The sequence below is a fragment of the Heloderma suspectum genome, chromosome 1, assembly GCF_057233095.1.
Source record: "Heloderma suspectum isolate Gila_16-S chromosome 1, 16-S_ref, whole genome shotgun sequence".
In the NCBI taxonomy this organism is placed as follows: domain Eukaryota; kingdom Metazoa; phylum Chordata; class Lepidosauria; order Squamata; family Helodermatidae; genus Heloderma; species Heloderma suspectum.
In genome coordinates, this window is record NC_139458.1 from 379,343,815 (window position 1) to 379,360,465 (window position 16,651).

General features: G+C 44.9%; 1 protein-coding gene across 4 annotated transcripts in view; it reads left to right on the forward strand.

Moving 5' to 3' along the window:
* The window catches only part of TJAP1 (tight junction associated protein 1), a 61,502-nt gene that overhangs the window by 39,811 nt on the left and 5,040 nt on the right, over positions 1-16,651 (forward strand). For 3 of the 4 annotated variants that reach the window (XM_084828425.1, XM_084828424.1, XM_084828427.1), the window contains exons 4-9: positions 699-857; positions 4,261-4,289; positions 6,573-6,734; positions 9,251-9,317; positions 12,664-12,771; positions 14,209-14,292. In XM_084828425.1, the coding sequence (XP_084684551.1) occupies positions 732-857; positions 4,261-4,289; positions 6,573-6,734; positions 9,251-9,317; positions 12,664-12,771; positions 14,209-14,292 (576 nt within the window). In that variant the 5' untranslated portion in view covers positions 699-731. Of the gene's footprint in view, positions 1-698; positions 858-4,260; positions 4,290-6,572; positions 6,735-9,250; positions 9,318-9,776; positions 9,807-12,663; positions 12,772-14,208; positions 14,293-16,651 lie in introns of all 4 variants that reach the window. The other variant, XM_084828423.1, reaches the window with a different exon arrangement.

A 16,651-nucleotide genomic window follows, 5' to 3' on the forward strand; every position in this document is an offset into this window, starting at 1 on the left:
AATTAATTAATAAACAATAAACCTGATGTAGCAATATACCTTACCAGCTTTTAGCAGTTTCTGTTCCTTCTGTTCTGGAAGCACCTCCAGCTTTGCCCTTGGTCTTCAGATGGAGGGAGGGGGCAGCCGCAAACTAGTCTCCTTCTGCTGTTTTTTGTCCCTGTCACACTTGGGAGTAATTTGGCTTTAACTAGTACAAGTGCACAACTCCAACCTGTCTATCTGCGTAATGTCTGCAGCTCCCTCCCATGTAGTCGTCTCTTGGCAGTGACAGCACAAGATCAATAGCTCCTGCCTGGTTTGTCACTACTGCCTGTAAGGTTTTCAGTTTCCATACTGGAAATGGCCTTTCCTAAAGAGCCCAATCAATACGCCGCTCTGAGGCCTGTTCTCATTTGCTATATATAATCTGGACACACACTGTATGTTCGTGTGTGTGTGTGGGTACACGCACAACAGAGATAGAGGATGAGCCAGTCTCCTGCTTTCACTGGCTGGAATGACACAGCTGTGCTTTTTCTTCTGCTCCCCCTTTTTGGTGCAGCTGCTATTCCAAGGCTCTGGCCTGCCTCCTTCCTCTGCTCTCTGGATGTAGGGCTGCTGTAGGACACAGGATATCTGATTGCCTTGTGGGAACATCTCTGGGCTGGATGGGGCATCTGTGACTCTCTGTTCTCTGCCATTTCTGCTGTTGGCAGGTGACCTGTTGTGAAAGTCAAGCAAGAGGGACGATGACGAGCACAGTACCTTCCAAGAAGCCTTATCGCAAGGCTCCTCCACAGCACCGCGAGATTCACCATGAGCTGCCCATCCTGCACGATGACCAAGATGGTGTGATTTTGGCAGAGCAGAGTCAGGTAACTGAAACCAGGGAAGCTAAGGACCTGCTCCCACTGCATCAGCAGAAGGGGTTTAGTTACACCAAGGCAGGCCAGCTCAAACCGCAGGTGGATGGGTATGAGGTTTGCAACGTTAACTTTTCTTCCTGGTCTCTGGAATCAAGCAGTGACAAAGAGATAGCAGGGTGCCGAGCAGAGCTGAACCTCAAGAGCCGGACTCTATCACCTGTACTACTTCATGGCAGGAAAACGGGGCGGAGGAGTGTGAAGCATTGTTGGCACCCTAGTCATGGCCGGCTCAGTAAGTTCATGAGCCGGAGCGTAGAGGCAGTCGTAGTTTCTGGAGATGAAGGCCGGAGGCCAACCTGCTCCTTCAAAAGTAGAAGCTTGGAGCGCTCCCTTACGTTCAAAGAACCCGTTGAAGTCTTAGCACCTAGAAAGTTCCATGTCCCATCTATCCACCTGCCTCTCAAAGGCATCTTGAAACAAACAGAGATGTTGGAAGTGCAGCCCGAAATTCTGCACAAGTCCCACTCAGTGGAGACTCTGGACCGTGGCTGCCGCTCACGCAAGTATAGTGACCCTCAGCTGTGCCTCAGCAGGCAGGACAAGCACACATCGGAGCACAACAGAGTTAGCTCTTCAGAATCCCTCAGACAAAAAGAGAAGATCACAGAGGAGAAGCTCCGGTTCTCCAAGTTCCTGGATGAGATCACCCACAGGGTGCTGATCCCTGTCCACTTGCATTCCTTGGGTGAGGGCAGAGCAGGAGAAGGAAGCCAGGACTCCTCCACTTCTCCCAGATGTTGCACACCAGAAGGGCTGAAGGGAATATATCCAGAGGGCACAAAGCAGACAGCTGAGAAAAGCCCTTGCCTAACTAGGAGAAAAGCAGAGCGAAGGTGTGAGGGTCTTGAAATGTTATCCTGCCTTAGGAAGCCACCAGAAGAGTTGGAGAGGGCTGCAAGACTAAGGAGGAAGCCTGTCTTGGTGAGGAAGGACAGCAGGGAGAAGTTTCTTTCCATGGAGAAGCAGGTGGTGGATTTGTGTCAGTATCAGCTGCAGCACCTAGCGGAGCTGGGTTTGGCCAGGGTGACTTCTGAGCAGCAGCATCTGCCTTTGTGGAAGATGCCTGGTCAGGAGGGAGGGAGGGACAAAGGGTGAGGCCAGAGTGAATGCCCATCGCAGCATGTGTGGCTACAGCCCCTGGGTTGCAAACCTGGCCCAGAAGCCAGGGCTGGAGTTAAACTACTTGGAGAAAGGGTTTTCCTCCCCTCCCTCACATTGGAACCAGGAGGAGGGCAGTGCCTCACCTAGAACCTCCCCTTCTTTCAGCTTAGCACTAAACAAGGTAGGTGATTCGTGAAGAGGGAGTGAGGAACAGGTGTCTGTATTTGAACTCTTTATTGTAACTTGGAGCCCTGGAATGGGAGATCTCCCATGTCTCTTAGTGGGGTTCTACTAAAGGGATTTTACCTCCCTGTGTTTAACTTCCTTTTTACATCCAGCAACCCTGGGTTTGCTTCTTTCAAGACATTTTTTCCATGCCTTTACCTCTCCAGCTCAGTTGGAACACCTCCATTCAGAGGGGAAACGGAACAGTGCTCTCTGTTACATCAGCCTTTATGGTAACAGCCTTTGTTCCTTATGAGACCTCCTACCTTTGTTGCTTGTTAGCTGCCTGCAAGACTGTGGAGTGCCAGTTTGCTGAACCCAAGGGGGAGGCTTATATATCTGGTACAGCTTACCCATTTGACTACCTAATACATGCAACAGGCACCCTCTCCCGAGCTGTGGTTCTTGAGCAAAGCTGCCAACCGTTTTCCTTCCACCCATCAAAAGAAAGGGTTTCTTAAGTCAAGTGCACTTTAACCAAATTGTGTCTGTTCTTTCTCCAGAATTTGTGTTTCTAGTATCAGATATTAGAAGGTGCTGGGAGGTTGCAGGTTGCTCCATACAGTGGGTTCTAATCGGTGCTCCTTTGAATCTGTGGTAAATCTTGTTGTATTCAGTGCTAGCTGATGCAGCAATGCCACGTCAGGCCTTGCTGCATGGTCAGGCCTGTTGTCAGAAGCCCCCTGGACCACCACCATCACCACTTCCTCACTATTGCCATCTGCTTGCTCACCTGCCTTATCCTTCTGACCTAGAAAGGTGAGTAAGCAAACAGTGGTGGAAATGAGAAGGAGGAACAACTGCTAGCTCACCAGCTGTCTGTCTGGCAAATAGGCTGATGGTGCCAACAAGGAGGAGGAGGAACAGCAGCAGTAATTGGCAACCATGGCAGTGAGGAGGTGAGCCCAGTGTGAAGATTTCTTGCCTAAGGGCCTTCAAAACCTGGAGCTAACACTGTGAGGCAGTCTTGGTTAGAGATATTAAGCCAATACGATGTTGTATTCAACTTGGTCTGAGAAGACTGGGGTTCAAATTCCCACTGTCATGAAGCTTACAGGATGACCTTGGGCCACTAGCTCTCTCTCTCAGCCTAACCTACTTCAAAGGATTGTTTTGAGGATAAAATCAGGAGGGGGAGAACAAGTATGCTTCCCTGAGCTCCCTTGATGAATGGTAGGATAAAAATGTAGTAAGTAAATAAAAATACATAACTTGAAGTGCTTTCCTGTACAGAGGGAATCGATAAAGAATGTTCTAAGTTGTTGGTGACAGCTTTACCCATGTAGTGCTTTAACTATACAGCTGCCAGAGCAATGTAGAATAGGTTATAGCACAATATAGCATTTTCTGACCTGTGTAAACAACACAGTAATACGTTGATTGTGAAGCAGATGCTCATGGGCAGCAGAAGGGAGCAAAATAAATGGTTGAGCAGGTCTCTGTCAGCTTGTTTAATGAAAGATCATGTTCATAAAACAAATCTTGGGTGCTGTTTGCAAAATAAACACTGTACTGCAGGCTAAATCCATTTTGTGATTGATAGAGTTTAGGCTGGTTTAATGCGGAATTTAATCTTAATCCAAACCACCCTTCCCACTTGACCATAGGTTTCAGGCATTTTTCTACTAATGGAGACGGTCCCTGAGATTTGTGGGATGTGGTTTGACCAAAGCTCTATGTATGAGAATGAGGGGATGTGGTTATTTCCCTCTGGTACTAGAATATTTCAGTTTGCTACTCCGCCCATATTTTCATTCATTCATGTATTGCTTTACCATACTGCCCAATAGCCAAAGCTCTCTGGGTGGTTCATAGCATAATAAAACATAATATAAAACTGTTAACATTAACAAATTTAAAGCAGTTTTTAAACAATTAACAATAAAACTACCAGGACCTGCTAAAAAACTAAGAGGCCTCATAGTATGCTGTCAAATGCCTGGGAGTAGAGGAAATTCTTAACTTGGAGCTGAAAAGATGACAATATTTTAATGAGATTCCTAGTTCTGTTTTCCTTTTTCTACAGGAGCCCTTGACTGATGCAGAAAGGATGAAGTAAGTGTTCTGGTTCCTTCGTGTTCTCCTTTTGTTTTGCAGGTCTTCTGTTTTCTAGGTTACTACATTTGTGCTCATTCTCTCATGTAGCGTGGTGGCTTTCCCTTCCACTCTATACCTATCAAGAAGGATCTAATGCAGGGATAGGTAACTTGTGGCCCTCCAGATGTTTTGGCCTACAGTTCCCATCAGCTCCAACCAGCATAGCCAATGGTGAGTGATGATGGAAGTTGTAGGCCAAAACATCTGAAGGAGCACAAGTTGCCTACACCTGACCTAATGGATAACTTTACCTAAGTTTGTTCTCACACACCAGATGGCACATTGGCAGAAGTGACAGTCACAGAACTGATATAGCTGGTTTGGGCATTGACACCAGGGCTAGTTTAGGGAGAGACCTAACTGTAGTGTTCAGCCTTACCTTTTCCTTAATGCTATTCCAGCAGGAACGGTGGAAGGGGAAGCATCTGTTTCAACTCCTGTCATTCTTTTTAAGTTTTTGAACATATGTTCTAAGCACCATTATTTGGGTGCGATCTCAGATAATTTGTTTGGGGGATGTACTTTGTGTTCTATCTGTGAAAGTTGAGTAGACAGGAGATACTGCTGTTAAGTCAGCAAAGAACAAGCCAAACAGAATTGTTGAATAGTTGGGAGCATTTCTACATGGAAGCAACATAATCCTCCTCTGTCAGTGCTTCTGAAGCCATTATATGAAGGTTGGCCACATCTTCCTGCATAGATTCATTGGCTTGGAAACTGGGTCAGTTCTCCTGTATGAGTACTGAAAGCAGGGTGGAGGTGGAGTACTGAAAGCAGGGTGGACGAATTCTCCTCCAGGCGGCCTTGCTCGATTTTCATGGCAGCACATACATTATTGAGTGAGTTTCGACTTTCAGTGGAAGACACCTGAGCTGCATAACCCCACCGGGCTGCTGCATTTAATCCAGGGACTGTAAACTGAGAAGGAGCTGCTGGCATGGATGGATGGGCTGCTGCTGAGAATAAGGCTTTCTGTCTCTGCTCTCATAGCAATAGGTTCAGTTGTGGAATCTCCTTTTCCTATCCAAAGCAGATACTCTTATGTGTTCATGCCAGTGCTCAAAGGGGCTTGCTTCTCATAAACATAATTTGGCAGAATGAGATTCAGGAGTCTCTTCTTCACATAAATTAGAACACGCTGCTCTTGCATATTGTTCTTGACCACCAGAACTCTACCTGTTTCATGACTGCCCTGAGCTCTGCTAATCCCCTTTGCTCCTGGCCTGCAGGCCTCTCTCCAGAGTTCTTCTCCCAGAGCTTGAAGGCCCTGGGAGAATCTAGTAGAGCTTAGCACATAGGTCTCAAACATTTTTGGCCTGGTGGGCTTGGAATTTTGGGAGAGAATATAATGGGCATGGTCAGCAGTTGGCTGCCATGGGGGTTGTCCATTCACAAAATGGCTGCTGTGGCAGGCGGGGCTGGATGTTCTGCAGATCAGAGCCTTAGCTTGCAGCGCGTCATCTTAATTTCCTAAGAATGTAGCTGGGCCCCTCTGGGGCCTAGTAGCATTGTGGGAAAACGAAGATGGCAGTAGCTGGAGGCTAGAGCTTCACTTTGAAGCACTTCCAGCTACTCAGAAAATCCCCCACCTCCCATCCCCAAAGGAAGGGTTGGATGTCCAAGTGGGCGTCAAGGGAGATGTGCAGGAGTGTATTGGTGCCCATGGGCTCTGTGTCACTGACCTCAGGTTTGATGACACAAGATAAGCTTCCTGTAGTAAAATGTACAGTACTTCCTTGTACTGTACATCCCTTAACTTTTAGGGAGTTTATACTCACCAGTGGGTTTGAAATTGTTTTGGGTCTTCCACTTTGTAAATGTGCTCCTGGTTTGTGAAATGGAGGTTGTAAACAAGGAATTTCTTCTGTTGGAAATCTGAGCGAGGACCTTAGTTTCATTGCATAGAAATGAAACTGCATTCATAGTTCATCTATGCATTTATAAAAGTGTAAATTCTGGATGAAGTACAGCTATTTCATATCTTCTGGTGTATTCTGTCCTGAGGGGCGGGGATGTGTAAACTCATTCTTAGATTTATGTGTAACTAGTCACTTTCTCCAGAAGTCTTTTCATCTCACATGGAATATGTCTTCACCACCTTTGCCACTTTGCTGCTGAACTGTGAAGGAAATGAAGGCCATCTTTTCTAGCAGAAAAGTGAGGCATAGACCTGTGTATGTATATTGATGATTACAGCTCTGTAGTTCAAGTAGGAATAAGTTGTTGCTCTGTTCGCCTTAGGTTGTTGCAGCATGAGAATGAGGAGCTGCGTCGGCGTCTGGCCTATGTCACCAACAAAATGGAGGCAATGGAGAGGGAGTTGGAGTCTGGTCAAGACTATCTGGAGATGGAGTTGGGCCAGAATCGTGAGGAACTAGACAAATTCAAAGACAAATTCCGTAGGTGTGTCAACTTTAAGAACTTTAAGTGAGGGTTCAGGGGAATGGGGAGGGGAAGGCAAGCCAGCTGGGTACACGTTTTCTCCTAACAATCTCAGATGTACTTCCTGCACCTGGGATTGCCATTTCAAGGGTTGTTGAAGCATTACATGTGAATTGAGCCCTTTACACAACATATTTTGCCTCTTCACCAGTCATACAAATCTTGTTGATCATCCTGTGTCTACGAAATTGCTTTGTGTAAATGAGTCTTAAGTGGTGGTAGGTGGAGAGCAAAATAGAAAACAAAGCACTTACAAAACTAGAATGTTTTCTTACGCATTTTTCATACCTTGACTGACTGGCTTAATATTAGCTAGGAATGATGTATAATGTTTTATAACCACTGTGTGACACAATCTGAAAACAGACATGTCGTGTCTGTTTTGTTCCTGTTTAATTCCTGTGTCTAGAATTAGCTAAGAAATTAGTTTTGTCCTTGAGGCCTACTAGGCTCATCAAATTGTACTGTAATTATTTGAAGCTCATAGTATCAAGGAAGGTGTTGATGTGGTGGTCTAATGATGGAAATTCAGGGGATTCTTTTCTCTCCCTGCCCCATCCCTGGTAGCCTTTGTGGTCCACAGCTAGAACTGGACCTGGGTTCAGACTGAGCTCAGCTTCTTATTTCTGGGTAGGCACAAGCAAGTCATAGATCCTCAACTTAGAAACCAGGATAATGGTGACAAGTTTGTTTTGAAAAGTGATGCAGTCATTATTGGTGACAAGTTTGTTGTGAAGATGAATGCAATAATTATTACAGCGCACTTCATAGGTGGGGAGGGAAGGGGTGAAGAGATGGAGAAGGGGGGTGAGGGGATTGATTCTGGCTGGCAAACCTTTCCCTTCCCCTGGATATAGGTTTGGGAGTCTTCTCTGAAACCTCTTTGATTCCTTCAGCCCTTCTGCTCCTAGGCTTTGGCTAGGGCCAGGTTCTTTCATCTTCAGGCTGTCCGGCTTGTCCACTCACCCCTTCTCAGTCCGTATTTCACACCTCCTTCCCTTCCGTCAGCTTAAACTCCTTAGGCTTGCTACAAAAGGAGGTCAAATGGCCATAGGTGGGTAGAGCTTGGGACACACAACAGATGCATTGCAAACTATAATGTGGAATGCTAGCATAGCTCATTTTATGACATGCCTAACTTCCATACCAGAGGGACTCTGGTATGGAAGCCAACATGGATTTGTCAAAAACAAGTCCTGCCAGACAAATCTGATCTCATTTTTTGATCAAGTCACCTCCCTTGTAGACCGTGGGAATGCTGTAGACATCATATACCTCGACTTCAGCAAAGCTTTCGACAAAGTGCCCCATGATATCCTGATGAGCAAACTAGCTCGAAGTGGGCTAGATGAAACAACGATCATGTGGATCCACAGTTGGCTACAGAATCGGACCCAAAGAGTGCTTATCAATGGGACCTTCTCAAGCTGGGGAGAGGTAACGAGTGGGGTACCGCAGGGCTCAGTCCTGGGCCCAGTGCTCTTCAATATTTTTATTAATGACTTGGAGGAGGAGGTGCAGGGAATGCTGATCAAATTTGCAGATGACACAAAATTGGGAGGGATAGCTAATACTTTGGAAGACAGAAACAAAATTCAAAGTGATCTGGATAGACTGGAGTGCTGGGCAGAAAACAACAGAATGGCATTTAATAGGGACAAATGCCAAGTTCTGCACCTAGGAAAAAGAAACCAAATGCACAGTTACAAGATGGGGGATACGTGGCTCAACCACACTACGAGCGAGAAGGATCTTGGAATTGTCGTCGATCACAAGCTGAATATGAGCCAACAATGTGATGTGGCTGCAAAAAAGGCAAATGCTATTTTGGGCTGCATTCATAGAAGCATCGCTTCCAAATCCCGGGAAGTACTAGTTCCCCTCTACTCAGCACTGGTTAGGCCTCATCTGGAGTACTGTGTCCAGTTCTGGGCACCACACTTTAAGAAGGATGCAGACAAGCTGGAGAGGGTTCAAAGGAGGGCAACAAAGATGATCAGGGGACTGGAAACAAAGCCCTATGAAGAGAGACTGAAAGAACTGGGCATGTTTAGCCTTGAGAAGAGAAGACTGAGGGGAGATATGATAGCGCTCTTCAAGTACTTGAAAGGTTGTCACAGAGAAGAAGGCCAGGATCTCTTCTTGATCATCCCGGAGTGCAGGACACGGAATAATGGGCTCAAGTTACAGGAAGCCAGATTCCGACTGAACATCAGGAAAAACTTCCTGAGTGTCAGAGCAATACGGCAATGGAACCAATTACCTGGGGAGGTGGTGGGCTCTCCCACACTGGAGGCCTTCAAGACGAGGCTGGACAGCCATTTGTCAGGGATGCTCTGACTTGGATTCCTGCATTGAGCAGGGGGTTGGACTCGATGGCCTTGTAGGCCCCTTCCAACCCTACTATTCTATGATTCTATGATTCTATGACTCTTGTGGCCCTTCAGTAACCTGGTTACTGTTGTCTCTGTCTCTAGGTTGCAGAACAGTTATACAGCTTCACAGAGAACCAATCAGGATTTGGAGGAGAAGCTGCACGCGCTGGTAACTGACCTGCTGATCTTATAATGGGACAAGTGGGTGGGCCAAACTCTGTCTAACAGGTGGACTCCTAGCATTACTGTGTAGTAACACCAGAATGTAGCGAACTAGGATTTGGGGTAGAACTCTAGCATAGAGCTGCCAACAGCAGGGCTTGCCTTCCAGATCTTCTGTGTTGTGTGCAACAGAGTGTGGGCTCTTCTGCAGTGCAGCTACATGTAGCTTTGTCTTGCCTCAGCTTTTTAGAAGAGTGCTGCAGTTGTGATGTGCTGCTTCCTGCAGGACCTGAGTGGGGAAGGTTCATTAAGGGTTGTGGACTATCAGAGTGGAGCCAACATTTGTGTATTGTGTGCATTCATAACACTCATGGCTGTTTTCTCTCTCTCTCTCTCTCTCTCTCTCTCTCTCTTTCCTTCCTTCCTATGCTGCTGCTGGCACACGCTGGGTGCGCTCACCTCTCAGGCCTCTCTCAGTCAAAGCTGGATTTTTGCAGTTGCGTCTTTTCGTTTGTGTGTTTTTTCTTTTTCCTCTTCACATGTCTCAGCTTGTCCAATTTCACTGTTGGTCATGCATTACTCAGCCCCACTTGCACTGTCCTTGATGAGGTCCCAGAAGCTGCATCAGCCAGCAACTTGGGTTTGAATAAAATGGCTAACCTTGTCAGGGTGGGGGAGTTGGCCTGTCCTGGTCCACAGTTACTCATATGTGTTGCTCCATCTGGTAGTTTAATCTAGATCAGAAGTGCACTTTGAATGGAGTAAACTAGAACCCATGGGGTGAAGGGCAGCATAGGACCATCTTTTTATCACTGTGCCACTCTCTCTGTAGACAGATGGATGCAGCTGCAATAATTAGTATGTTGCCACTTGCCTGTTAGCCACCTCTCCTCACTTGGACTCTGTGAATTATTAAACATTGTACAGATGCCTAAAGACAAATGCCCTATTTCTATATTGGGCTTCTACTCTGGCCTTTACTGTCCCACAAATCATTGTGGCTAGTCACAACATTAGAGTGTACCCTGTGGAACTCCCCTAAATGTTTGTCTAGAATTTCAGAGAAGCAGAAGAACTCTAATGAGAATAGAATGAACTCCAGTATCTTGATGATGTCTCTTTAATTGGAGCACATAGGAGGAGACTGAGGGATCAAATTCACAAGCCCCAGAGAGATGTGCACATTCAAGGCCTTTAATTCCCAATCATCCATTCCTGATCATTTTTGCAGAGTATCTGCACCTGCTGAGCCCATTCATGCTCGATCTGACATGGCCTTCCATTCTTCCCATAGAAAGGCAATGGTAGTAGGATGGGAATGGGTAAGTGGGACAGGTCCAACCATTGCAAGTCTAGTGAAATTTGCTGTTGAGGCAGGTGTTGGAGTGATGGCCTTTATATCGAAGCCAGAGCCATCCCATGCAGGATAGATTTGGCAGAAGGCAGCAGTCCAGAACCCTAGAGCAAGGGGTCTCCAATTCTATTCATTTTAGATCCCAAATTCTGTAACGGGTAAAAATAGAAATGAATATCTTTTCAGGGCTATGTGAGTTATACTAGACTGCTCCTCACAAGAACAGAAATTCACATTGATTACAAAATAAGCACCCTGAGAATCTCGGCATTCATATAAGGAGCCAATACGTAGTACTTAAAGGCTGCAACCCTATGCACACTTACTTAGGAGAAAACCCCATTATTTTCTGAATAAGCATGCATAGAATTGGGCTGCATGTCTGGTCTGAAAGTGAGTAGGAAATGCATAGTGAAGCTCCAGAGCAGAACTTCCAATAGACAGAGTGCTCTCCCTGTGACTGGAAGAAATAAAATAAACTATGTACAACAAGAACGTATTTGCTTCATTTGCATAACATACGCAGTTTGCAGAATTCAGAAATTTCATTCAGTCTTTTAAAGAAGAGTTTTGTATATATGTTTAAAATTCTTATCCCCTGTTCAACTTTCCAAAAGTGATGCTTTTGCAGAACCCCTCTCACTCCCTCTCCCCTTAAACTTATGGAGCAAGGCAAGTTGCAGGGAGAGAAAAAAGGTTGGTAAGGGTAGGGCAGGGATGGTAAGCCTCTGGGCTAGGTGTGGGTTGCCACGTCCCACCGAGTTCAGCAAAGGCCCCTCCCACTCCCTGAAACCCCACCCCTTGGGAAGGGCAAGAACAGCAGAGAAGAAGGATCACACTGCATTTTGGTGCTACATGGTAAGGAGGTGTCTCCCTTCCTCAGTGTTCAGCACAGAAATGGTGCAGTGTGGACATGAAGAAAGAGATTGATCCCTTTCTCCATGTCCAGATAGCTTGGCTTCTGTGCTGCGTGGTGAGGAGAGGAGCCCCCTTCCCACCATGCAGCACAGAAGCCCTGCTGACATGTGGCCCCTGACTTGCTTGTCAGGAGCCATTTGGCCCTTGAGCCGAAAAAGGTTCCCCAGCTGTTGGGTGGGAAAAACAAAACTAAAGTGCATGGTGCAAGAAATGAAAGTTGTGCGAGTGTGCACCCTAACATAGTGGAAATCTGCCTTGATTCTTCCTCTGTTTGAAACATATGCAGTTGAAACGATGGCTGCACATTTCCAAGATTCTGCCCCCCCTCCAGTCTTCAGCTGCATGGACTAGAAACTTTGTCTTTCATTAAATGAAAATTGGTGTTTTTTTTTAATTTTCAGAAGATGTTATATTCGGTATTTAAAGGCCATACTTTAAAATCTGTGAGGTGCAAGCAGAGCCATGTAGGTTGCTAGACCCCCTGCCCTACAATACTAGAGAAATGATTATGTATTGCCATCATCACTGTAACATAAGATGTTAGCAGTTGCTATATTGAATGGGAGAAGGTTTGGACAGAAGAGGATATTATTAAATGGGGGTTGGGCTGAATATTACTCCTGTTACTGTTGCCATCCCTTCCGTGAATCGGTCCTATAGCTAGCACCTGTTTTTTAAAGGCTGCCTGTGTGAGGGGTATGCTAAGGATATCTTAACAGAACTGGGGAGCATCTCTAAATCTTTTTGCCACAATTTTCCCTCTTGTCCAAACTCTGACTACTTAAGGGACAGTGTTTGCTGCCTGCTTGCCAAATAGGTATGAAGAGCAGCTACACCAGGGAAGTCTGAAGTTCAGATTGCTTTCATAGCTAGTAAATGTGTTGCAAGTCTTCCAAGCAAATGGATGCAGAGTGATTGACTCCGCATGCTGTTTAAGCCTCATCTCCCTTCCCGGGGGGGGCTGTTAATTTTCTGGAGTTAGGTGGGGTGGAATGTGGGTTTTGTTTGGAAGAATGTAAGGCAGGGAGTCAATCTGCTGCCACCTAGTGGGACTCATCACCTCTGTATTCCTGTACTCCAGATTAAAAAGGCCGAGATGGATCGGAAAACCCTTGATTGGGAGATTGTGGAGCTCACTAATAAGCTTCTTGATGCCAAAACAACCATCAATAAACTGGAAGAGCTTAATGTAAGTAATCCTTTGTTCGGATCATGTATCCAGTGCAAGAAGATAGAGTGGGGGAAAGAATTAATGGGTTTCATCCTTCCTAAACAGCGGAGATGTATATTGGCAGTTGGTGTTGAAGCACTGTGAAGAACTGAATGTGTCAGCCTCACTAAGGGTCAAGGGAATAGAAGTCCCAAGATAAGACTTGTGGCATATAATTGAGCCTAACTGGGCAGCGTAATGGAGCTGAGCATTTGCAAGGAAACTTGGCATCTGAAAATGGTTGCCTAATCAACTTGCCAGTAGAGTAAACATCTTTTAGGGTTGCCAGCTGTCAGGTATTTTACTTGTGCTTTTTGTACTCTTTCTGTTTTGATATTGGTTATTTTGTTAACTAAATAGGATATATTGTGCTGGACGGAGAGCACAAAGTTATTTTTTCCTATTGATCTATCCCTTGGCCTACCAAATTATTCACCAGGCCCTGCTTCCTGACAGGTCAAGACCTGTTCCTTGTCTCACCCCCTGATCGGGTATCGTATCTTTAAAATCATAAGCTGGCAATTCTTTTTCATGCATTTTGGTATAATATTAGCAAGATTACTCTTCTTAATTCTGGGAGTCTGGGTACTGAAAATGCTGTGAACCAAAACAAAATGAGGTCAACAGTTGCGAAGACAAAGAACCAACAAATGGTAAAGAGCACACAACTACTATAATTAAACCGCTGAACCCTAATACGCATACAAATGTTTTATATACATTTTATTACAAAGTCTATACATATGTATCGTACATGAATAAGATCCAAACATACAATGCCTAAAGACTAATGAACAGTACATCCCACCAAAAAATTGAACAACTAAAATGTACACATGTGACGTTGGACTGAAAGGTTCTAAGTTCCTGAATAGGTAAGTGTATATTTTTAAAGAAATAACACATTGACAAAGAAAACAAGGCTACGGGCGTCAGGTAATATCCCATTTCACTAAACTTCATCGGGACTCACCGACCAAAGTTGAACAGCAGCCAGCAGACTTTAGTTGGTTATCTAAAGCTTTAACTTGATGAAGAGAACCAAGAAACATTTGAGAAAGTGTTTTAAGAAAACCTTGGCTTTTAGGGAGCTGATGGTCCTTCTTAGGAAAGAACTGAAAGAAGTGTCAGTGGCAGCACCTGACTGGGTTTTTGTTGGGAACTAGCTCATTTTACAGGGATGGCTGAGAAGGTTGTGGAGGGAAGGTGATGTGATCAGGACAGATCTTACATTAGTCTGGGAAAGGTGGCCTGTCTCAAGTGGCAGATTCTGTGGTACCATATAAGGGCAGCAAGTTCTTGGATATCTTGTTTTATCACCATGGAGTGACATTTTAAATTTTCTGGCTCAAGTACCAAAATCTGTTGGGCCATCTCTGGATGTGACTCCCCAATCACTGTATGTTGTTTTGATAGGAGCGGTATCGGCAGGACTGTAACCTGGCAGTGCAGCTCCTGAAGTGCAACAAATCTCATTTTCGGAACCACAAATTTGCTGATGTGAGTACAAACCTTGAGGGAGTTGGGGGTTGGGTAATTTCTTCAGAGGTCTTGTCTCGGGGATCTTTTCTGTTCCTCACATGGAAAAGGTAGGAGCAGCTGCTCGCCTTCATTCTGCAATGGCTTCTGGTGCTGATAGGGACAATAAAAGGCAACGAATGCCTTGTCATCTTGTCTACTTCATATTGCTCTCCAGCTGCACTTCTGTAAGTGGGAAGGAGGGAAGTTGTTGTCATTGCCAGACCAGCCTTGATCTTGATAGTCTGAAAGGTGCCTGAAAAAAGCTTACAGAACTGCCGGCCTCCTGCTGAATTCTGTCTTTCCTTCATTTGTTCCAGCTAACCAGTTCTATATGACTCCTCAGTATACTACTGAGTTGTGACAAGGGAATTAGTAACTTCATGAAGGAGTTCGTTTACCTCAGGTGCCTTTAACTCACAAAGGTTGAAGGTGTTTCTCCCAGCAGCAGGAGAGAAAATGAAGAGGCTGGCTAGACCAGAGGGTTTGCAGCACTTGAGTAGTTTCTAGGTTTCATTAATATACAGATATATACCACACGCTGTGGTGCAGCGGTTGGTCCTATCTTAGGGCCATCACGTTACTTTTTTCCTCTCAAACCTATTCCAAAGTATAGCACCATAATTATGGATAATAATTAATAAGTAATAATAGCAATATTAATAGTGACAATAATAGTGACAATAATAGTGACAATAATAGTAATAATAAGAATTGTTTTTAGTTGCTTTTCAGGTTTATGTCCTTACAAAGCAGTGCACAAATGAGATCAGGGTCAGATACAAGATATAGCAGCTGCATCACTCAGCATGCTGCAGGCGTTCTACAATTATATGGGTGCCACTTCACACTACAGAAATGATCCTGAGAGATGTTGCTCTCCCTTTCAAAACTCTATCTAGCCACCAGTATAACTAACTCTATTGCTTGTTTTTCACCAAATGAATATGATGAGAATGTCTCGCATCTTCTAGCTCGTTTCAGGTGATTTTGGTTTTAACAGGATATCCATCCCCTCATGTGAGATACTCTTTGTTCATGCATATACGGGACCAGAGCAAGGTGCTCCCATTCATTTAATGTTCTACTTGCTATTTGTCCTTTTACTGAAAGAAGAGTTGGATCCTTCCCTTTTGATGTTTCATAGGATTTAGAACATCTAGTCGTTTTCTGGAATTTATCTGTAAATATTGTTTTTATTCTGCATTACCTTTATGCTTAGGGTTATCAAGCTGTCCAAACTGGGAACTCTAGCTTGTCTCTCCCCAAACAAGCCAGAGTCATAAGTTATCAATTGTTGTTGGCTTATAATTCTGGCTTGTTTGGGAGAGAGAAACCAGAGTTCCCAGTTCAGAAGTCACAATAAACAAGCCATGAATGGAGGGTCTGTGGTTTGTTTAACTACCTCTGGTTGCAATGGAAGCAATCAGGCAGCTTGCACAAGCATGCTGTTCACGAACTATAAGCCAGGATTCTCCGGATCTCTGACTTATTGTTGCATCTGAACCTGGCCAATTGTGTTAAAAGACCTTGAAATGTTCTAGCTTAAATAGATTATTTATGTCTGTCTAAAGCTCCATCTCTCCTAGTTCCAAAGTCTCAAGATGGATGATCTGTTCAAAGCTAGAGATAAACTTTAAAACAAGAAAGAAGATAAATAATAAAGTTTATACAAATATCGACATGCTGGCTTAGCCCTTGTACTGACTGTGAAAAATACTGAGGCTTGGACTTCAGCAAAAAAGAGAGAGCGAGAGAGAGAAAGAGAGAGAGGAAGGCTTTTGCCATTCAAACATATAATGCACAGAAGATGGTATTAAGGGGCACATGCTTAGTCAGTATTAGTGGTTGATGGAGGTGATCTCTAAGGTTTGAGGGGCTCAAGCCTTTTAGAGATTGGCATTCACTGCCAAACCCTGTTAGGCTGTAGGGTAAGACATCCTAATGAATGTCCTATGCATACTCTGCAAGAGATATGAGTGCTTCATGAGCCTGTTACCTGAGAACTACAATCCATGCGTTAATGAAGCAAGGCTGAGGTGTTTGCTTAAGCTTAACATGGAAAAGTAGACGCCCATGTACCTATACTGCTCCTCTTTCCGGTTCATTATTCACTTTAGAATGTCCATCAGTGGGGAAGAGGAACATGCACCCATCCAGACCAGAGTCTTGCAGCTGTTTGGCCCCTGACGAAGGGGAATGTGGTTCCTCCTGGTCTTCACTGTTCTGATGCAGTCCCAGTTGTGCTACCTCCAGCTTTTTATCTTCCTGGATGCAAGTGCTTATGGTGGACTCAGGGAGGGAGGAGTGTCAGGCTGCTTCTGTCTCTGGAGTTAGCAAG